This window comes from Sinocyclocheilus grahami, unplaced genomic scaffold, assembly GCF_001515645.1.
Source record: "Sinocyclocheilus grahami isolate Dianchi unplaced genomic scaffold, SAMN03320097.WGS_v1.1 scaffold738.1, whole genome shotgun sequence".
Classification (NCBI taxonomy): domain Eukaryota; kingdom Metazoa; phylum Chordata; class Actinopteri; order Cypriniformes; family Cyprinidae; genus Sinocyclocheilus; species Sinocyclocheilus grahami.
The window spans coordinates 270,494-295,157 of NW_015505917.1; the positions used below are offsets into that span (position 1 = coordinate 270,494).

Consider the following 24,664-nt stretch of genomic DNA (forward strand, 5'->3'; position numbering starts at 1 on the left):
AGGGAATACAAATGAGATATTACACCATATTAGGAACTACAGTCTATTTTATTAAGTATGACGTCCTGTCGCAATTTTGCGACTTTGGCGCTTAGAGGGTTAAATGTTGTTTGAACATACATGTGCTTACATTTGAGCTGAAACTTCACAAACACATTCTGGGGAGAACTTAGACTTTAATAAAATTGTTAATAGTGGTCGACCGATATATCGCCAAGGCCAATATATCGGCCGATATTTGGCATTTTTCAAATATCGGCATCTGCCGATAAGTTTTTCTGTTTGGCTGCTGTGTTCGAGGCGGAACTTTTATTTTGACCGCGCTGTTGACTTTTATTTTGACGCACTGAGAACGGCAGCGCCTGAGCGCACACTGTTCACATTCTCCCTCTTGTTCGCTGTCATCGTTCAGTTCTGTCTAATGTAGATAGAAGTCTATCTAATAATCAGTTTGAACGGTTAAACAAAGGAGTTAAAATGTATACAAAAAAGTATTATAATGATTGCTTTAATATTATTAGTAATAGAAAGGCAAACATTATAATACTTTCTCATTTGCCGTCATTATTCAGCAAATACGCATTTATATCATTTAAACAATCTTTGAATGACTAATGAACATTTAATTTCACAAACCTTGCAAACTTAGTCGGATCCAGTTGTGAGATCTTGTGAAGTGTGCATGTGTATCCTGCATGATCGCGTGTTCTCTGTGTGGCGGTCGGTCCGTGCAAATTTAATGCTGACTTTAAACTAAGTTAGTGATTTCAAATTATGCTGCGCTTTATGCATTTGCCCACTGTCATATTCATGTCATTTTCATTGCGTGCTGTATGTAACATGAGTGTTACCTTGGCTTTATTTGAAAAAAATAAAGATTCCCAATGCACACAAACTTCCCAGAATACTGAGTGCCCTGTTGGTTACAGTGTTTACTTCCTCTTGAATTAGATTTTTATTAAATAATTATTTATTTGTGAAAAATGCTTTGTCTTCTAAAGTGTAAGTATGTTTATTTTACACAATTATTTTTAATCCATTTTCAAATGATTTCAAATTTCTTAAATATTAATTAAAATAAATAAAATTATATTGGCTTTATATCGGCCATCGGCCTCCCCGCTTTCCAAGATATCGGCATCGGCATAGGCTGTAAAAAAAAACCCATATCGGTTGACCACTAATTGTTAACAGATACAACTTTTGATTTTATCAATGCATTAGTAAATGTTGAGATAAACATTAAGATTAATCAATGTTTTAGAATATTTTTTCATTGTTAGTTCATGTTAACTAATGTAAAGTTGTTAACCAATGTTGGGTAGTGAAGCCTTTTTGTAAAGCTTTGCGAAAATGTATATTATGAGATTAATTCAATAATATATAGTTCTTATTAATATTAATTCAATATTAATAATTACTTTTTTCCAAAATGTAAAAAAGAAATGTGGACCAAGTTTGGCCTGTTGCAGTTGGATATATTTTATTTATATTGAACATATTGTCAACCGATGTCATTTTTTTGTCTATTATTTAAAGAAACATTTAAGGAAAAATTTACTAATGACCATTTGTAAAATTATTTTCATAAAAGACAAAAAACTTTGTTAAAAAACAAGCAAACTGAAATTTTTGGGTTATGGGTAATGTAGTTGTTTACCATTAATGAGGCTATTAAATGTCATTTTTGCAGTTGAAACAACACTGGCTTGTAGCTTTTACAAAAGCATATATCTTCACCCTAATGACCTCACAACTCATGGTAGGTCTGTCTTAAAATGTTTAAACATTGATGTTGGAGGAAATTAATGGGATTTTTCTGAGAACCAGACTATTTTGCTCTCTTTCTGGTTCATTAAATAGTTATACACCTGTCATGTCTGATCTTCACCTGTATGTGGATTCTGGGCAGGGGGCAGAAAGGACATGTATTTGCAACTTTACAACATTCACTGTAATATTGAAAATAATTGTTGAAAGTACAAGTCCTGTGGTTTCCCCCCAGGAACTACGACCCCGTGCATGTGGAACAGACTGAACCTCAGCATTGTGTGTCATATCATCCTCAAGATGTGACATGATCCTAGCTTTATTTATGTCCTCCCCTGGTTCCTGCTTGCTCAGGCTTCCCTTTGGACTGCGAAAGTGATAGGAAACAAATGAGACGGTCCTGTAGGACTGCAGGCCCACATGCTGTATCTGCTGTGCCCTGACCTTATCGCTCGCTCCACGCTTTGCACCGCACTACATCACACCAGGGTCTCCAGGGCTTCTCCATCCAGTCAGCCAAGACGGTGTACTCTCTTCCCCTCGCCTCCATTCACATCCCAGCCACCAAGCTCCGTCCTCTTCCAACAGCCGCCACACAACGTCTTGACCACCCCTGTCAGCCCGCATCTTCGCACTCCCCGCGGTCAACCACCCCACTTCCTACAGCCGTTAAACCCTCCAAACTGTGGAAGCATGCTGAAAAAACAGACAGAATGGCAAATCAGATAATGCAATGACACCGCAGATATTCCGAAGGGCTTTTTTTGCCTACTCTGCAATATGTCAGGAAAAACACAATTAATGCATACTTGCAGCACCACCTTACAGCTCAATGGTTTTTTACCGGAGGGGTTTTTAAAACAACAGTCTCCTCTGCCCATATTTCTTTAGCCGCAGCTCTTTCGATTTGCCTTTGCCTACTCTTTGCTTTTCAGACATGGCAATTATTTCTGGCACCTGCAAGATCGAATGAAGGGGAAACTCAGACAATGTGTGGTAATTAGATCTTGTGTATTTTAGCCTGCGATTATGTGCTTGACAATTTGTCATTGAGTGGACTCCGCAGCTGTCGCCGGAGTCGAGGCATGCGTCAATCAAAATAGCTCCGCCTCTCAGAGTTCCCTCCTCCTTCTCCCTTCACGTTCTGCATGATTCTCCCTGAGGCGTCACGGATGTTCTGAATGTATGTAGAAAGGGCAATCGTTTTAGGTATCTGCACAATTAAAGTTGTCTTTGGATCGCATGTTAGACGCTTTAATAATGGAATTGTGTCTGTGCATTTCATTGTAAGTGTTATTTCTCCCTCCAACGACTTTGCTTGTCTCTGTCCACCCCCTCTTTTCACCCCCTCCTTTCTTCCTTCTTCTCTCTCCATCTCACATTTACACGTACACACGTTTTTAATGGAGCATCACAACTCCTGCTGCACTCCGATGGATGATATTCACAGAAAGCCTCTTTCATCCAGCAACATTTGGCTGAACTTCGATATAAATGCTTATGAAGATCATATTTCTCTAGAATTGTCCCTTGTCAATTCTTAAGTCCCTGCTCATATGCACATCAAGCTGTCAAGAGCATACTAAGTGTGTAAATGTATACAATGAAGTGAATCTTTTTGTATGCTCCTATTTGGCCTTTTTAGACACAATTACAGTGGTGTAAATGGTAAACACTTGTTACCTGCTTAGCAAGTTGATGCTAACTCCTGATGTGAACATTTGGGGGTTTTCCTCAACACCTCCACACAGCACTGGCAAGCACTCTGTTTTAATAAGACCTGAATTCTCTGCATAATTAGCGGGACTAGCCGTATTTATTTTCAGTGCTTTCAAAGAATAACTATGCAGTAGCTATGACCCAGCCATGACCCAAGACTCCAAAGAATATAATATGATATAATATAATATACAAATCATATTTCACTAATAATAATAACAATTTAATAATAATAATAGAGGTAAACATAATGTTAAAAGTGATACAGAAAATGTGCAAAAAATCACTTTATAATATAATATAATATAATATAATATAAGAATAATAATTATTATATCAATCATATTTCACTAATAATAATAATAACATTTTAATACAAATAATAGAGGTAAATATAATGTTTAAAGTGATACAGAAATTGTGCAAAAAAGATAAAAATATGACTTGTCACTATATTATAGTATACTGCATTATATAAAATATATGCATTTATTATTATTATTATTATTATTATTACATAGTACAAGCTATTATATGTTTATCTCTAGTAATAATAAATAATTTAATAATACGTATACTAATGCTGCTACTAATAAAAATACTAATACTAATTTATTAATAAATTGTGGAAATTACATTTAACCACATTTAGAATTAAATGACCTTAGAAAAATAGAAATATATGTCATGCATATTTTTATGATGTATTTTCATATTTTAAGATCAAAAGTCTGGGTCTTTTATTTAGATTTTATGGTTTTATTCTTATAAAACAATAAAAGTCATTATTTAAGAAGTAGAATTGCGTGATAAGTTTCAAATACATTTTTAATGTGACCTTTTATATAGCAAAAAGATAAATATCATGCCCAAGTACATAAGTGCTTGAAACACCCTGATATAATGCTTAACAGATCATGGGATGGAAAGTTAGAAATTAGTTAACAGTTTGGAAATGTCAAGAGGAGTTTTATGTAGACCGTTTTCTCCACGGACCTGTGGTTGGCAGCCCTGGGTTGAATGCATTCCCACCTCCAATGAGACTTCACAGTAAAAAGGGCAGGTTTTCCACAAAAATGGGTTGAAGCGATGGTCCAGTGGGTGTTAGATTACAGAAAGCATGTCAAAGAGTTTGCTAGCCTCTGCCTGCTCTTGCTTTGAACCCTTCGTCCATCACAGACAGGTGGAGTTAGCCCAATCATCTGGGACTTTAAGCTTATAGCTCTCTCTCCCTCTGAGCCTCATACAGTTCTGCTTAAATGGGATTTCGGCTGCATCCTATGCTGCTCTACTGATCTCACATCCAAGCCTGGAGCTCTCACTGATGGTGGTCAGCGGCGCTGTCCGTGGTGCTGATATTTGCTGGCTGCTGTCCGTGGTGCTGAAAGGACAGCTGGCTTCTCTAGCACAGCAGCGGGCTGCCGTCTCCCTTGCGGCTAGTCGCGTACCTCATTTCAATTATCTCTCCTCGTATGGACCAAGTGCTCTGAAGTCGTGAACGCACAATCTGAACCAACCATTTGCTAGCCATCTGCCATTTCTGCTTAGCGCAGCCCCGGATGCTGTTCTACAGCTACAAAAGGGGGCAGATTTTTTCCAGAACTGCCATTCCGTGTGAGTAGGTGGCGGAGGAGGACTCTGTTTTTAATCATGTCGATTTGATTTGGCTAATTAAAAGAAACATCAAGAGGAAATAATGTGAGGCAGAACCGCAATGCTTAATTGAATATGAATGTGCTAATTCGAGTGTGATCTTTAAATATAAGCTTGACAAAAGATGCTCATGTATTCAGTGGGCGTTTTGTTGCGTATGTGCTAATTGTAAATTCACGCCACGGACTCGCTCCCTAAAGTGCCCTCAGTGCATCCTTATGCTGTCCATTACTCTCCAATGTAAGAGCAGAAAGCATGGCTAATTCTATTTGGTTCTAGCTCAGATAGCACACTGACCTGGGAACCGGGCTTTCATCAGCAAGTGTTGAGTGCTTAAATCTGCACTAAAACATCATTGGGGGAAGATAACCATTCAGAGTGGGTTTTCTCACTGTCACGAGTGGACAGGAACATGCCAAACACTTTGTCAGGGCCGCCTCTCCTGCTCTCTTCATTGTTATGCGCTGTGTTGTAGTCATGCATCACGCTCAAGGGCAGATAATGACCTTAATGACAATGACCGTACCGGGAGAAAAAGAGGAATGCTTTCTATTTGGATTTCCAACTGGTTTCCCAACCTGCATATGTTTAGCAAGACCTGTTCGGTTACAAATGAGCATGCCACGCACCTGAGGCACTTTGGCATGTGCTGATAAAGCGTGAGATGGGGTCCCTTTGAGAGACACTACATTTATGTCATTTTGTTACTTACAGACAATAAAGTCACTGTCACTTCCAGAACAATGCATGCAATGCAGCAGTACAAAATGATCCTTCTGTGGGGAGAACAGTCTGTCTGCTGCGTTAAAGCGGAATTACATGGCCGATATATTTGGAATAGCATAGGATTGAGTGTTTTCATTCCAATTATGCTTCATAATTCTTCTCGTCCCCATGTGTGCACATTGGCTTTATTGCACAGTGTTGCATGCTGTATGGAATGGCTATTAAGAAATGTAGTCACTAATCCTTTGACAAACACAAGAGAACATAATCTTTCACAAGACCTTTTTTGAAGATTTTCCACAGATTCTGTGCCGTTGTTAGCCTTTCAAAACAGGCCTTTTAATTTATCTTTTCCTCCCCGTCTACTATTCGCAGAAAACGACCTAATAGACCCTTCTATTTTTCCTTATGCTCTTTCTCCAATGAGTGGAGAGTATTATTTAAGGCCAGGTTTTGAAAGGCAGAAAAGCTGTTATCACTTTCAAGGTCTTTTGAAAAGTCCTCTTGTGCACGATCACAGTAATTAATTCGAAGCAAATGAGAAATTAAGCTCTCGTTTTGTCATCAAATTAATTTTTCTTCGCTCGCGGAGTGCATATTGCTTCAATATCATCTCTTCCGCCATGCAAGCACCTTTATTTATGGATGCTGATTAGGCCAGAGGAACAGAGGGCACCCCTGAGCTCTGTATGGCACCCTGCTGCACGGTGATCTGTTTTCCTGGGCCAAATTTACTGAGCAGTTGCGCCACATTTGTGCGTGGTAATTCATCTCAAAAACCTTTCTTATGTCTTATTCACTTCACTTGTTACCTTATTCATCTGTCTTTTTCTCTAACCACTGAAATAGTGCTCTGTGGGTATTTTAATGACATCTTCGTCATTATATGTGTAAATTAGGTCTGATTGATTGATTGATTTCAGTAGTAGTATATTGACAATTTATTATTATTGTGTCGTGCGATTGCTTTTATATTACATTCATGGAAAGCAAGCTGTTTCAATTTGATCATGTCAGCATTAATTCTGTCATTCACTGGATATTTTAATTAAGTCATTTGTCATCTTGTACATAAATTATGCATGATGATAACGATAGTGATGATGATTTTAATTTTATTTATTTAGAGCAATCATTATTATTATTATTATTGTATGGTGTAATTGCTTTTTTTTTTACTATGTATTCATGGAAAACACGCTGTTTGTGTTTTATTTTGACTATGTCAGCACTGAAACATTGCTGGGCCATGGATATTTTAATTAAGTCATTTGTCATCTTGTATATTAAATTATGCATGATTATAATGATGATGATTTTTATTTTATTTATTTATAGTAATAAGAACTAATTTATTTATTTATTTTAAAGGTAACTATTATTATTATTATTATTATTATTATTATTATTGTATGGTGTATTTGCTTTTATACTATGTAGTCATGGAAAACAAGCAGTTTGTTTCATTTTGACCATGGCAGATTTCTTTCATTCACTGAAACAGTGTTGGGCCATGGATATTTTAATGGATATTTCAAGTCATTTGTCATCTTGTATATAAATTAGGCTTGATGAAGATGATGAGGTTTTATTTATTTATTTTAATTGCGATTAATCGCATCCAAAATAAAGGGTTGTGTTTCCAAATAAAACGTCTGTGTACTGTGTATATTTATATGTATACACACAAACGTTTAAGAAATATGTGTGCATATATATTTATTTATATAGGATTTATTTTATACAGAAATATAAATATATATTACATGTATTTCTTAAATGTATACATGTATGTGGGTCAAAGACGAAAAAGCGTTTAAGCATAAAAACAATAAGTGTAATACTGCTTTAAATTGTTGTTGTCCCCCCCCCCAAAAATTAAAAAGTTTTATGTTTAATTCAGTTGCAAAAAATAAATATCATAAATTTTTCCCTGATTTACAGAAGAGACCCACTAAAATGTCATTCAGTGTAACAATCTTGTCAGGCGTATTTTCACAACAAAAAAATCAATTTATGACATATTAAAAGACTAATTACTTTCACCCCAAATACTAATTAGTTGTAGTTTTACATTTTTTAAATTTGCCACTATCCTAGGTTTTGCCCATTTGTCAGTAAGAATTTTTTACTAATTTAAAAACACAATAAAATTGTATATGCTCCCTTATTTTTATATATATTATGTACACGTCAGAATAAGCATGTTGTTTGAATTTTTACTTTAAATTGTTGTTGTTTCCCCCCCAAAAAAAATTAAAAAGTTTTATGTTTAATTCAGTTGCAAAAAATAAATATCATACATTTTTCCCTGATTTACAGAAGAGACCCACTAAAATGTCATTCAGTGTAACAATCTTGTCAGGCGTATATTCACAACAAAAAAATCAATTTATGACATATTAAAAGACTAATTACTTTCACCCCAAATACTAATTAGTTGTAGTTTTACATTTTTTAAATTTGCCACTATCCTAGGTTTTGCCCATTTGTCAGTAAGAATTTTTTACTAATTTAAAAACACAATAAAATTGTATATGCTCCCTTATTTTTATATATATTATGTACACGTCAGAATAAGCATGTTGTTTGAATTTTTACGTAAATATTGTGTTACACTGAATGACAATGTAACATTATTTCAACCCAATTTTGACATTTTATCCTCCAAAAACTATTTTAAAACCTTAAAAGTAGACACTTTACTTGCATTTAATGTGCTTTCTATGGACATAAAATCACTTTTGTAAATTTCTTTTGATGCAGACATCTTAACGTCTTTGACCCACGTGTGTGTGTGTGTGTGTGTGTTTATGTATATATAAATATACACAGTACACACTCATGTATTATGTAAACACAAACTTTTATTTTGGATGCAATTAATCACAATTAATCAATTTGACAGCCTTTATTTATTTATTTCAATAACGACTAACATTGATTGACTGATTGATTAATTGATTTACTGATTGATTGTTGGGGATTGTTATTTATAAATGTATACTGTATTCACGAAACTTTGTGAAATACTTGCGTCAGTTTACATCAAACTGTTCCATGGAAACCAAGTATTACACTTTTTTTTTTTTTAAATAGCTATTTTGTGTTTTCTGTTGATCAAGTAGTAATTCATAAAATGATGATTCAGTTATGGACATGAGCATTATTGTCGGCCATAGAGTATCTCCAGACTCTTGATATGTGATTGGTTATATGCTGTGTAATTCCTACAGTGTTCCGTATATTGCAGTATTCTGCTGCAAACTCTACAGCCTAGCACTCAAAACTGACCCGCTATATCAGACGTTACTGTTAATTTGCTGTAAGCATTGAGCAGTTATCACAGATTTGCATATTCCCTTTAATGAATTCGGCACACATACAGCGCACACAAATAAAAGGAGTGTGGTGCGATCATGCCGCTGCATACTCCTCATTAATAAACATGCGTCATTTACACTCCTCACCTGATGCCCGTACTACGCTCACATTCTGTCTTATTATCTGTCATCCTCTGCTTTCAGACGCTGTCACTAGTGCACTACTATGCTCAGCCACTATATGGGTAAAAGAGAGAGGTTTTGATTGACTGAGAGGGCTTCAGGGGGCTCAGAGCTGTTTAAAACACTAGCTGCGAGCTGGTTTGTGAATATTCATCTGTGAACTGATCGGCAAATTTGCAAAGCGAATGAGGGGATCTGTCAACTAGCCCAGTCTGTTACACTGCAAAGTGCATTAAAGATTGATTTCATTATGCTCAAAGATTCTCAGCCGAGGGAATCACACTGCCAGGTCTTGATTTTGTGATCAAACTGACCCCCTAATAGAAATTCACAACTAAAGGCCAGAAATGATTGTACTTTGATATGAGTCACAGACTAAATTTAGGAGTGCATGTGAGTTTGGTCATAAATTAACATACTGTCTGTTTTATTTTTAAACTTTCAGAGGCCTGGTCAGAGGATTTCTGGTGGTGACGACTTACCGGTGGAATGCAGATGCACTTCTCTAAAGGAAGCTGGGGGAAATCATGTATTTGACCTACTACCTACGAAAAATACAACCGCAGCAGTAATCCTACTTTCACCAGAGGGTGAGATGCATAAATCGTTCTTTTAACGATGTCGAGTCAACTAGATTTTTAGGGCAGTTTTAGATTTCAAAGCACTAAGTACTGTGTGAGTTTTTTTTTTTTTATATATATATACACGGTCTTTCAGAAGTGTTCCTCAATGGAGTTACTCAGAAGAGAATCAAGATGGAGAATCAAGTGAAAAGAAACTCTAAAATATTAGGCGGTTTTTAGAAAACTGGGACCTTGCTATTTCTGCAGCGCTATTTTGGAAAGGCCAGATAAATTAATACGCTAGACTGGGAATAAATCTCTCCTCTGCAGTGGATTAAGAGAAACGGAACATTAGAAAAGGAGGATTAGGAGCACGCTTGGAAGATGATGACACGGAAGTGGAGGTGCAGCGTGATGTACTCGCGGGCCTCCGTTTGGCTGGGGCTCATGGTGGCCATTGCGGTCACCACGGCTCTGGAGTTCGACGGTCTGCCCGGTCAGTGGGTTCGCTATGGACCCTGGGAGGCGGGAGCCACCGGAGAGCTGAGCTTCACCATGAAGACGAACATCAGCAAAGCTGTGGTGCTGTACCTGGACGATGGCGGCAACTGCGACTTCCTGGAGCTCTTGATCAACGACGGCCGTCTGCAGTTGCGCTTCGCTATCCACTGCGGCGAGCCAGCCTCGTTGCACATGGAGACACATGTCAACGACGAACGCTGGCATCGCGTGCTGCTCACGAGGAATTATCGTGAGACCATGCTGGCAATGGACGCGGAGAGCAAAGTGGTGGAGGTGAAGTCCAAGCGAAGGGAAATGATGGTGGCTAGCGACTTGTACGTGGGTGGGATCCCACCAGATGTGCGTCTCTCTGCCCTCACGTCCAGCACGGTCAAGTACGAGCCGCCTTTCCGAGGCCTGATCGCCAACTTGAAGTTAGGAGAGACTCCTCCTGCTCTCCTGGACAGTCAGAGCGTGAAGAACGATCTGGAATACCTGTGTACTAAACAAAACCCCTGCAGCAACGGAGGACGCTGCTCCATTCATGACAGCGAGGTGCTGTGCGATTGCTCTAATACTGGCTACAAAGGGAAATACTGCACTGAAGGTAAGCAAGGTGATGTGCTTCAAGGCCTTACATAACTTGAAGATGTTCTTATCACAATGCCTTACTGGATAACGCGCTTAGCTGTCAAGGTAAAATGTTTGCTTTTATGGAACTCAAGGCCTCAGAAGTTGGAAATTATTAACCATTATCTGATCTGGTCTGCCTGTTTTCTAATCGTTTGGTTGAGTGTTTGTCTTATCTTCTTCCTCTGCTCTTAAACTGCAGTTTGACTGCAAAAATGTTTGCAATATCTATAGTGTAACTGCAGCACGGTGTTGACATTTTTAGGAAAGTTGGGTGATTTCAAGTAATAGCTCAGCCAAACATGGAAATTCTGCCATCGCATGGGTTTGGAACAAAATGAGGGTGATTTTCGTTCTTTTGTGGAACACAAAAGGAGACATTTCGAACAATATTCTGGTCGCTCTTTTCTATTCAATTACAATGAATGGGATTTTGAAGATTTGAAAAGAGTGCAAAAGCAGCTTAAAAGTGGTTCATATGAATTGTGTACTATGTTTCAAGTCTTCTGAAGGCATATGGGAGCTTTGTGTGAGGAACAGACTGAAATTAAGACTAAGCTATATTCAGTGATAATCTTCCTCTCCAGTGAGCTGATATCCACTGTGACCTGATCAGTGAACCAGTGAGTTGAAGTTTAGGGCAGATGTCAATTTTCAAGGAGTTAAATTGTGTGTTCTGCACACAAAGCTATTATATGACTTTAGAAGTCTATGAATATAGCATGCAAGTCAGATGGACCACATCTGTGAAGCATTTGTGGTGCTTTTTTTTTTTTTTTTTACCGTTTTGCTGCTTGAAAAACTCAGGTCTCGTTAACTTTCATTATGTTTAGAAGAGTGGCCAGGATGTTCTTTAAAAGAAATCACCTTTTGCATTCTTTAGAAGAGAAAGTCATACAGGTTTGGAATGACTTGATGGTGAGTAAAAAAAAGTAGGTGAACCATTCCTTTGAAGTTGTGATAAAACGTAAGTTGCGGCAGATCTTTTCTTCCATATTGTGACATGCATTCAGGTGTAACAGGAACAGACTTGCTTCTATGCATCGGTTGTTGATTGATTTAGATGTGGGTGTAGCACTAAAAATGGGGGTATGTGAAAAAAGTTATTTTAAAATGATGAGGTCAAAAAAATAAAAAATAAAAAAAGGAATGGGTTCTATAACAGGCTGAATTTTCGTTTCATGCCGACTTTAATGAAGCACTGAAACACCACTTTTACAGTGGTGTGTTTCAGATGGTCTGGTATAACAGCACATTAGCTTTTTAAAATGCCTTGAGAATTTATAGCTAATGAGATATCTTTGGATGTAGAGCTCATTAGATCAGGTTCAGATGGTTTGCATGTTTACAGCTGTTTAGAAAAAAGTTTATTTTAACTGTAAATAAAGAATTGATATGCAAAAAAAAAGCATCTCAAACATATGCGACGGAAAGATAAGCATAGCACATTATTTGTATCCTGATGTCAGCTTCATTCATATCAAAAGGTTTCTTTTAGCCTTTTTAATACTGAAAATGTAGCTAAACAAAATGGGGGAAAATCTAGTTATAATAAATAGAGAAAATTCAGAAATATAAATGAAAATCATGCTACCTACCAAAGTAATAATCCACTAAATCATGCCAGCATTATCACCGTGAGACATCTTTCATTTTATATCCGTATTATTATGTGAAATCCAATACAAAGCACCAGTAAATCATATCCGAGCCTTTCGGACTGATGTATTTCGCCAGAAAATGATCAGAACTATGTGTTTGCATTAGTAATTTTAGCTGTGTACGATCTGTATGCATGTGTAGCATATTTCCGTACTAATTTGATGAAAACATGGACATGTGTTGGAGCATGGGAGAGCAATTTGCCATAGAAACTGTTCTAGGTGACATATGTAGACTAATTAGGGCCACTCAGCAATGTCTCAGCCCTTTGGAGTGTACGGTGTTAAACCCGAGGCCAAATCTGCATGACTTCATACAGAAATATATTTGGTCCGTTTCTCCTTCTAATTGAACAGGCAGCGGACAGAGACCGTGGCAGCTCACGCTTGGCTTTTCACTTAATGCAGTCTCAGGTTACCCACTGTGGAGTCGGCAGGAAGCGGCGCTTTGCTCTGTACAGAGAGAACGCCAGCGTGACGGAGTCCAGCTAGTACGTTTCGAATTAAGATGAAATATTCCGGCTCTTCAAAAGAAGAGAGATATGTGGGATGGGGAGAGACGTTAAGAACAGAAAAATAAATCCTCCTGAAAGTTGATAGAGCAAATTGGATTTGACACTGGTAAAGGACAATATTAAAAGGAACAATTGGTTTTCGCATGCCTTAAATCCTTTCTTTTACTCCAGAGATTATCCATCGGAAGACTGATTTATCAAACACAGAGGAGTATTTGAGTATTTAAAAAAATGCATAGATAATCAAGAGTCACAGTGTAATTATTATTTCTAGTTAAGTATTGATATAACAAATCCTCTGAAGAATTAGCAGAGACTCATCAAACGGTGGCGGTTAATTACACGCGTGTCTTTTCATATTTAACAATATTCCCAGACTGTGAGTGGGAAGTGGTCTCCATCGCCGTGCCCTTGTCAAACCTCCCAGGTGAAATTTTGCAGGCTTTTACCTTCAAAGCTAAGAGGGCCGTCAGTATCAATTAAGGCTGCCCTCGCCACAATAGAAATCTAGGCCAAAGCGATATATCAGCAGTATGCATCTTTTCTCTTGCATCTGCATCAGGCATGCTAATGAGATCTCAACCCAGTTGCATGAGTGGTGCAGAAACTGCAGTGCTGGTCAGACGCTGTATTATCGCCACCGCTTCTGTGCTGTGTATATATATACATCATTAACACGGGCCTGCTGGGAGCTCTTAAAATCAATACGGTTACCATTTTAAAAGGCACATAAGCAGAACTGCACACAGGCACAAGTGTTCCTCATTAACGGGATGCTTTCATATGCCTGGAGATGACGAAAGCAGGCTTTTACTTTTAGTTGTACAGAACCACAGTCTTGCAGGGCTGGAGGAGATTCTGCTGTAGCGTTTATACTGAGGTATATCCTTGTTGTGGTTTGAAGAATCTGACACCAAGCAAAAAACTATAGCAAGCAAAAATAATATACTCTGCAAACTGTCACAGATGGGTGCTTCCAGTGTTCTTTTCTTTTTTTTTTTCATCTATCCAGAAACATATATTTCAAAAAAAGAACATTCAGTCAGTATATCGAGCTGTAGTTGTATTTTATATAATAGTTTGTATTAATTTATTCATTAATTTGTCCAATCACTTGAATAAAGCAAACCAAAATGTGCAAATATTCATCTTTTTAGCATCTATAATAACTTGTATTTATTAATAGCTTGCATTATATTAATTCATTAATTCACCCTACATTTCATTATAGGCATGATTTAATTTTTATGATTTTTAAATTTTATTTTACATTAGACACGTTTATTTAAAGCGATTTAAATCGTATTCAGGTTTACCTTTTGTCGGTTAATGGCTTCCCTGGGTATCATACCCATGACCTTGGCAATACTAGTGCCATACTGTTTGAGCTACAGTGGTTTCAATATTGCAGAAATAACTCTATCTATATATATATATATATATACGGTTACCATGATATACAATTACTCATACAGTGATATAAGGTTTTGGTCATACCGCCCACCCGTACAGTCTACTGATTATTTCTATAAAAGCAAGAGCACATCACCGAAGAAGTCTAGTTTGCATCAAACAAAAAACCTTTTCATGTACAGTAGCGTTGGACTCCATCCCTTCTGTGGTCTTTTTAGTCTGTATGAGAGACTCGATTCGCAGAGGCTGTTCTTTAAGTGTACAGGGAACAAGCTTTCACTGTGAAAACAAGGCCATCCGCTCCCCAGGATTAAATAATGTAGACAGAGAGTCTGTCTTATTTATCAACACAAATTAGTCTGGGTCGCCCTCAATATCGAGCTGTGTGTGCCAAGGATGCAAGCATCTGTATTTCGCTATCAGACAGGCATCTGCTGCCATTGTGCAGTTTTGTATTTCTTTTGGGGCCAAAACGCAAGCGAGTGAGGTTAGCTACATTCACCCGGCTCAGGGCTTGTGTGTTTTTGCCAGTAGCCGGTTGTGCGGTAATCAGCACCATAGTTTACCACACTTGGCAGAGGGCACAAGAAGCTAAATAATGGTTTACACACTAGGCAGCAATTCAGCAAGTAATTAAAACAGGACATGGAGTCTATTCAGCTGCCTTGTTAATTTTGCTTGGTGGCCGTTTGCAATACAACACAGTCCCTGTCTTTTGAAACCTTATAATAGCTTCCTGTGAGGAATGGGCTGATATTGAAGATGTATTTTATTGATAATCTTCCCCTCCAGTGAGCTGTTAACTTGAAACTGCTGACCGAATCAAGAGTAAATTAATTTTTGTATTAAGTATTCCTTTTTTTTTTGATTTGCCAATTAACTGTGGTTAATAGAATTAATTTGGTGTTACTAATAATGTTGGATGTATTTGAATTACAGGAAGATCAAATATCAGTTCTACTTATAGATATATAGATATTGATATCTATCTTTGGTGTCAATGAAAAAAAAATCGGCACAGGAGGATGAGAATTCATATAAAACGTAATTTTCCAACTCCGTGTCCCTCATGATTCACCCACTTATTTTCTTTCATGCAATGAACACTCGGTTATCAGTAGGTCTACATGATCTGTCAACACACCACCTGATTTTTGCGGCAGGTCTTTGCAAGGTCAAAATGAATGCTAGTTCTCCTTCTCAGAGGGAAAGGATCTTCGTGTTAGATATTGCTTGCATTTGCTTTCTTTGTTTAATAAAAGGAGCTTGTTGGAGCTTGTCAGATTTGCTTTTAGACCTAGGAAAGACACCCCAAATCCCATCCCTGTGCACTCAAGTGCATTTGCTGGTTTGCCTGTGTGGCTTTGCATTTTCAAAATTCGTATAGTGGAAAATAAAGGCAGACTGCAAAGGGATAAAAGGGTATTGCTGGAGTTCATGTTTTCATGATTTTCATCCACAAAACGTCAGGATTACTTGTTACTTATTTAGCTTACTACTTACTAGCTAATTCTCATTAAATTAGTTCTTAAGTGTCACACATTTATTTGTTCCTGATTTAAAAAACGAAATATATCATTTAAATGGTGTAGAACATCAGAACATAATGCTAGGATCAGTGCATTATCAAATTATATATTAATTACTTCTTTCTTCAATTACAAGCACTGTATATATTTTATTTGTTTTTTAAGATAACAGATTTTTTGTTATATGAAGGTTACATTTTTCGTGTAAATAATTGATCATGCCTTCATAATTCATGCTTTAAAAAAAGCCTTTAATGAATACATTTTCTTGTAACCTTGGCCCAGACTTTCACTCCAAAAATTTTAGCAAAAGTGCGCTTGTTTACCAAGTAGACATCAGTGTCAGTGCTCAAGATGAAACATGACACATGGGATGTGTGAAGAAAATAAACAAATTACTTTTTATTTTAGTCTTTAAAATGCAAAAAGTCTGAGCAAATTATCTGTCTGTATTTACAATGCTTGTTTTTTTGGTGAGGCCAGTGAAAACACTGGCAGACCAAGTCGAAATCTGAATTACTGACTGGGCCAAACGAAAAAAAATAATACTTTGATCATACTTTATCTTAAGCTCCAATTCTTGCTATTAACAAACCATTAACTATGACTTTTGCTTTAAAAAGCTACTAATTTGCTGCTTATTAATAGTTAATATGGTAGTTGTTAAGTTTAGGGTTTGGATTAGGGATGTAGAACATGGTCATGACTCATGCAGAATATGTACTTTATAAGTACTAATAAGCAGCCAATATGTTATTAATAGGCATGCTAATAGTTAATAGTGAGAATGGGTCCTTATACTAAAGTGTTACCCTTACTTTTGTGCCCTGGGAGACTAAAACAGCAATGGCATTGAGATTCAGTGAAAAAGTAGTTTAAGAATAATGTTTTTTCTTTTTGGAAAGAGTGCATTAACAATCGCGAGACAAGTGCTCACCAAAGAGTGGTGTCTTTAGGCATTTCTTGAAGCTGGCAGGGGACTCGGCTGCTCATTCCAGCTTTGAGGTACAGTTAAAGTGAGACATTGTGAAAGTGATTTTCAGCCTCTGTGTTATTTATGCCTGATTAAAAATCATAACTTTCACACGTACAATTATGCAGGATGATCAAACGAACTGTTGCAAAAACAGATAATGAAACGAGCTGCCAATAAGATGCTGGCGAGAAGCCATGCTCCAGGTGAGAAGCTGTTTTGTTAAGTGGCTGACACCTATATTATTGATTTACTGCAATAACAATCAAAAAGTCTGTGGATTGCATATTTTAGCTCCTGTAAACAGACACTTCCTCCATTGTGGTGGTTGATGGAGACGCCTCGTCTCGTTCGAGTTCACACTGGAGGACCGGATTTAGATCAAGAGAGGGATTAGCATCACTTCACTAAATAGAGACAGATTACATGCCACTCTGGCTTTTTCAGACCGACAGGCTGAGATCATGCTAATAACCCGTGTGGCGCTAGCCTAGCACCAGCTCAAGATGCTGTCACCATGTCAGCTCTCACGGCCATGCTCGATTCATTACAATTCTCCGGGACTTTGTTGCCGTGACCAATTTGAGGAAGCCGAGGAGAGCACTTGTAAAGGTTAAAGCGGCCCTCGTGATTTATGGGGGGCTGAGAGTTTTGCATGGCCTGATATCCTGAGCCAAGCAAGCAGATCCCACAAACACAGTGTGATTAAGAGATTTACTGTCTCTCTCCAGGCAATCGAGCAGCATTTGCGCTGAGGGATTTGTGTCGTCTTTTGTCCCAGCTTTTGTTGTGCTTTCAGCTTCCCTTTGCAAACATTGTTGGGGTGCGCTAACATCCCCCTCGCACCTGTGGTATCTGACAGACAGTCCAAATCGCCTTTTCATTGATAAAGCAGTCCATTAAGATCTGCTTGGAAACAACGGATTTAATTTGTAGCCGTTGAGTGACCGAGATTAGGAAAATGGATAATAGAGCAACTCCCGGGTGCTCGTTTACACGCCGGCGTCTCCATGGCCACATAATGATGATCGCAATATAACATTCGCAAAGATTCCTCTTTAATTGGCCGTAGGGTTAGGTCTGTGTTTTCAATGGTCATGTGGAAGCCACCATGTGTTCTCATTAGTGTTTTAGAGCGAGGATTGTTGCCCTCCACCTTTTAAGAGCTGCAAACAGCTCCTCTCACAGCTACTTTCTCCTCATTATCACAGTGGCAACAGTGATCTGACTCACCTTCCATGACCAGACCATCCAGCCCCACACTAGCTCCACCTAGCAAGCCTTTGACGTTCTCCCTTGACTCCTATTATTTCACAGTAAAGGCTTTCCGTGCCTCGCTCGGCCCTGTGCTCGCCTGAGTCGGTCCTGTGGTCTCGAGTATGTCATTAAGGTAGCACCTGACCTTTTGGCCTCTTGGAGAGCATGTTTTCAACGTCATCACATTCAAATCACGGTATTAATGAGTCCCAAATTACTTTTTGTCTGTACCCATTGATTCATATGAATAATTAAAACAATGAACACGTGATTAGTGTTATGCATATTATGTAAGTAGATAATATTTAGCTTTGTAATATACATATATTGTAATGTGTGCCTTGGAGGAGGAAAGCCTGGTTCCTTCTCTCTCTTCAGTTGAACATCTTGCCACAACGAGTATATGAAGGCATGGTTTTCTGAAAAACGGATTTGATACAATATATATTGTTGCTATAAGTGCTATAAAAGTAATAGTGACTTCACTTGATGGTATGATAATGGTTTGATGAATTTACTCAAAATAAATAGTGTGATATTTGTTTCTAATTTTAATTTCTCTGCTAAACTTGTTTGCTAAATTGTTCAACAGTTGATTTGCATGCATAAGGAGAATTCTGCCATTTTTTCCCCCTTAAAGTCATAAAGTTCCAGTGTCATAAGTAGCATACTAATGGAGGAAATGGTGTGAATGACATTTGGACTATTTTTTTTTTTGGTCAAATGGCCAACATCTTACTAAGGCTTATTTCATAACTTGCATTTTATGCATCTGTGCTCTTAAATGTATTCACATTTTGTCACTTTTTAAAATTTTATTTTTTTGCTATAGCTTGATTAGAAATGACACATGGTTAACCCTGATCTTGTGTTCCAGTCATTTTGACCTGGAGGGGATTTTCTTTTTCCCAAAAATTCTGGTTAGTGTTATTGCATTAGAATAAAACTTACTGATTGCTCAACAGCCCCCCAATTTATAATTGTCTTGTACTTTTTTTTCCTCCCACCTTGTTGCACTTGTTATTTCAGTTTTGGAGTGAGCAATGCCATAATTATCCACAAATAATGCTTTCTTTCACTCAAAAACTGTAGTGCATAAGCTCCGATCAATAAGACCAATGACCAATCAGTTCCTAAAACAAGACTGAGATACAAGACTTGGTGATAATAGAATAATGAGACATTTACAGGCAATTTTTAAAAAGGATTTTCAACACAGCCCAAGGGTTGAAAATGTTCTATTCATGTTTTTTTTTCAACTTTGATTTTTTCACACATCACAGACTAGATACGAGTCTAATTTCTTATCAAAATCAGACACTATTTTTATAGTTTGTGTACTTGAGAAAACCAATTATTTCACTCTTTGTTATCATAGTTTTAAATGTAGTAATTCATATTTTTGTGATGGGGTTTCATATTGTAAGAGAAATTCTTATTTCAGTTGATTTGGATAATATTTTAGTGTTCCTAGGGAAAACCGGTAAAAATCTTTACCAAAAATAATCTACGAAATAGGGTGTGTTCAAAATTACAAGCAGTCTGAATCAAATGCATGCTGTCAGAGTTCACAAACTATCATCCGGGTACTTTTCACGAACTGTTTTATGAATACCACGCATTCTGTTTTTCACCTACTGTATAGTAGAGAAGTACAGTAGGCATTTTGGGACGCAGAGTTGGTTAAACATTTTAAGACGGGTTTAATATGACCTTCATATAGCACAAAGAAAAGTTGAAATCTGTTAGTTTTAATAAAAATCAACCCCTGGGAAATAAGTCTCCCGAACTTGAAGAAACTCCCATTTATAGATTTCATCATTGTATCTCAGAAAACAACACGAGCAACAAGCATCCCAGCTCCCACGAGTCTTATCATCTAGACATCTACTATAAACAGTCATCTGCAGTAATGACAATAACATTTGAGAGTATGACTTGATTTATGACTCAAACAAGTGGTGCGTGCATTTTTATCATGTTTTAGTCAGACTGAAATCTACAGTAGACTCCCAAGGATGCAATTATGAGCTTTTTAAAGTTGCTGCCAACAACATTTGTACGTACTTACTGTATACTCGAGTGGTGGTATTTTAGTTCACAAGACCTCAAAGTTATTTGAGTAATACTCTTTAACCACTTAAAAATGACTTTCACCCTCTGAGTTCCTTGAACGCTTATCTTACTGATGCATATGATTTTTCTTGGATCCACATGATGTTTTGCTCCCACACCTGAATATTTATGAAGTGTAGGATTACAAGTAGGCCTACATACTTTTATTAAATTTATATTTATAGTAGTTTGCATTTTAGCTGTTTTCCATGTAACATTTGGTTCATAATAGCAGGATTTGACATTCAAACAAGATATATTTAATTAAATACGAACCATAACCTAACTTGATATTTTGATAGTCTCACCTAGCAATTACACATGCATATAGTCTTCAGTTCTTCTCATTATAGTTTCAACAGCCTGAATGACAAATGGTGAATTCTGTGTTGTTGATTTATTATTCTCTTTTTTCTTTCCCATCATTCCTGCTGCAGCTCTCCAGCAAGTTTTAGGAGGTAAGACCAATGTTTTGTCTTTTCAGATATCTGATATGCCAGAGCTGATAGTGATGCTGGTGTCATCCTTCCTTGCATTGTCAGTTTGTACTGCAGTTCTGCTGACTGACTCGAGTGGACTAAAATCACTCACCTGCATGAGACAAAGACCAGATTCAGCGACAGATTGAGCGGCATGTGCCGTTGCACGCACCACACCGGCTATGCGCGAGTAAACGGTGGACCGTCTATGTTGTGGAGGATTTTGTAATGCTCGGTCTCCAGTTTTGCAGGGCCGGAGGCTCGGGGCTCCAGCCCTGCAGCTTTTAAATGATCTCTGAATTAGATCTGCTGAATTAGACCGCGTAAGTGCAACCCAGGCTAGGATTAAGGCAGCTGGCAGTGGTCATGCAAAACCGCTCTGCCATATACAGCTCATGGGGAAGATAAATTGAACCTTGCAGTTAGGGCGAGAGCGGCGTAGGAGATGAATCCTGCAAGGCTTGACACTTCACAACTCACAAGTTTGAATGCTGGAGAAGATCCCAAGTATATATTATTCTTCCAACACCTTCTGTGTGAATGATAAAACTTAAACGCCACGGTTTGTGATGTCCGCCCTTTTGTTTTTTAGCTCCAAGGACCTCGATATTTTATGTGGATGGATAGGTTGAGTCTGAGGCCTGTGGTAAATTCATCAACTCAATCTTGATTCTCAAAAGCGAGTGATGAAAAATGTCTCTCTGATCGAGGAGATTCATGATGCCTTGGTTATTTAAAATGTATTATATTGTGCCTCGGAGCTGATGTGATGTCTGGGCTTGAAAATTATGATGTACTGCATTATTCAGTAGTTGTTAAAACACTGTTAACAGATACACTGAAGAAAGTCAGGTTTTTTTAATGTATATCTTTTTGTGAGCAGTTTGAAAATCCAAATAGCAAGAAGGAAATGGCGAAAAAAATGCCAAAAATATAATAGAGGCACAAGTCTGAGGTCTTGAAAAAGGAGCAGTCTATTGTGAAAAGGTCTGCTCTATTTAAAATGTACACTCAGTGATGTCATTGAAGCGCTTGTGATCATTGGCGGTGTCTGTATTGTATTCGTTCTCAACAGAGGAAGGTTATCTTACAGGCCACAGTGACACTAGTGGATGACAGAGGCCTTCTTTTACAACATGTGCTTTTAGCCTAGACTTTTAATCATCCTCCGTTTCCCTTGTGAAGAGCTCAAGTGCTAGGACTATGCGGACATCAAATGGCAAGAATTGGACAGGGATGTGCCATATAAAGCAAGTGCTTGTGTCTTTATTGGATTAAAGCTTTCACACAGTGTCAGCACTTTGTTTCCATTGCAGAACGCATGAAAACAAAGATGACACTCATTCAAGCAAACTCACAACCACTCCGTTTTTTTTGTCACTTTCTCTGGAATGCAGTGTGACATCTGAAAAGCTCGATTTAGGTGTCCCATCAAATAGTGTATGTATGGCATTAAAATTCTGTCACATGGAGATCCAGTGAGTGTTTGTGGATGGGCCTGTTCGTGTTTGGGTGGTCACAGGAAGACGGAGGTGTTGTAGCAGAAAGCAGATATGAGAAAATGTGTTTTTGTGTTAGGTCAGATGCCTCAGCCATGTCACTGCTGAAAATACCATCTGCACGGATTTCTGTGATGCTTCTTGTCAGTTTGGTGCTTGTCTAGTTGGAGCACCAAAAATTACAGTAAAGCTGAAAACAAGACTTGCTAGGTAAGATAGTTAGGAAGCAATCAAAGTTAGTTTATATTCAGAACTCTGAACTTTTTTAGCAGGGGTTTCTGTTCAAATCATCATGTTTTTCACAATAGCTAAAAACGAACCTTACTTTTGCAGCATTTATACATTTTTGACAAGGATACATTAAATTGTTTAATAAGTGACAGTAAAGACATTTATAATGTTATATTTCAAATTAATGCTTAGAAATACACTGAAGAATGGAGTAATGTCTGCTGAAAATTCTGCTTTGTGTCACAGAAATACATTTTAAGATATATTAAAATAGAAAATGTAAAATTGTAATGAAATTTAAAATTTTAATAATAATTCAACTTTTAACTGTTTTATCTGTTGTACTATATTTTTGATCAAATAAATGCAGTCTTGATGAGAAATGGAGACTTAAAAAAAAAACACAAATCTTACAGTCTCCAAACTTTTAAACGGTAGCATTACCATTATTAAAGGAAAGGAAAGGAAAGGAAAGGACGTGTGGCCAAGTATGGTGATACTTGAAATGTGTGCTCTGCATTTAACCCATCCAAATGCACACACACAGCAGTGACTAGTGAACAAACACACACACACCATGAACACACATTTTTGCTGCGGCGCCCAGGGAGCAGTTGGGGGTTCAGTCAGTGCCTTGCTCAAGGGTTTCACCTCAGTCGTGGTATTGAGGGTGGAAGAGAGCACTGGTCATTCACTCCCCACACCTACAATCCCTGCCAGTAACAAGACTCGAACCTGTGACCTTTGGGTTACAAGTCCGACTCTCTAACCATTTCTTGTCTAAATGATAATTTGTTAGTGTGTTGCGAAATAAACATTAATTAATGAAAAATGGCACTTATATTTACAAATTAACATTAATCTAGATTAATAAATGCTGTGAACAAAAGTATTTGTTCATGATATCAAATACATTAATTAGTGTTAATGAATTTAACCTTCTTATAAAGCATTACCAACTAAACAAACATCTCATTAAGTATTAATGCGCTTTGTAGAGCCACAGAAATGCTGTTTAATTTCAGCATCTGTCTTTTTGCGGTTTAATTTTCAGCATCTGCTTTGATGCATTTCAGGAGGCTTAAAACCGCCAAACTGGATTGCAACATTTTCCGTCCAGTCAGTGTTGTTGACCTCATATGCAAATAAGAGTGTTAATATACAAATAACATTGTTTACAAATGTACAGTGTGAAATTTTTAAACATGACTACCCAGGATTAATTACTAGCCCAGGGTAGAGAAAGAGCAGTGAGAAGTAGATAGATAACCCCGGATTACATTTACCCAGGGTTTTAAACAAATCTCTACATCCCTGCAGGACGCCGTGCTTTACTCAGTTACACTTGTTACTCCGTGTCGAGGACATATGACTTGACGATGTGCGTGTAGACAGCATGTTTTGGGATTTTAAGTTGCCTCAGTTAGCTGTCTGTGCTCTCGTGCATACCGTCAGCTTCAGGATGTTTACAGTCTTATCATACTTCTGCTTCCATCCTTAGAGGAAATGCTCTTATGTTCACTGCTGCTCGCTTAGGCATCGGTGCCAGTCTTGAGTGCCAGAGTGTAATCTAAAGCTCAGCTCTTCTGCATCCAACTTTTGCTCCAGTTAGGTAACGCAGAGCAGGCTTGACCGCCGTGACCATGACCGTCAGCTGCCCGTGAGAGCAGAGGCATGTGAGGACGTCAGAAGAGCGGGTACAGCTGGCACTGCCATACCCAATCCTCCCAGTACCTCAGTGACCTTGATATAATCCTCCATCTGAAGGAAAGCCTCCAGGAGTTTCAGGCTAATCCCCTCTCCACATATTCAGAAGTTTCTCATTCAGTGCCGTGCAGGAGCTAATCAGAGATCAGGTTTTGATATGCAGTAGATAGAGAATCTGTTATGGCTCAGAGTTTTATATACTGAGCATTTGCAAAGC

At 37.8% G+C, this 24,664-nt stretch overlaps 1 protein-coding gene across 1 annotated transcript in view; it reads left to right on the forward strand.

Moving 5' to 3' along the window:
• Positions 1–24,664, forward strand: part of nrxn2a (neurexin 2a) — a 401,294-nt gene that overhangs the window by 57,388 nt on the left and 319,242 nt on the right. Inside the window, exons 2-4 of the mRNA XM_016244908.1 lie at positions 9,820–9,964; positions 10,092–11,045; positions 20,969–20,989. Of these exons, the coding sequence (XP_016100394.1) occupies positions 10,322–11,045; positions 20,969–20,989 (745 nt within the window). The 5' untranslated portion in view covers positions 9,820–9,964; positions 10,092–10,321. The remainder of the gene's footprint in view (positions 1–9,819; positions 9,965–10,091; positions 11,046–20,968; positions 20,990–24,664) is intronic.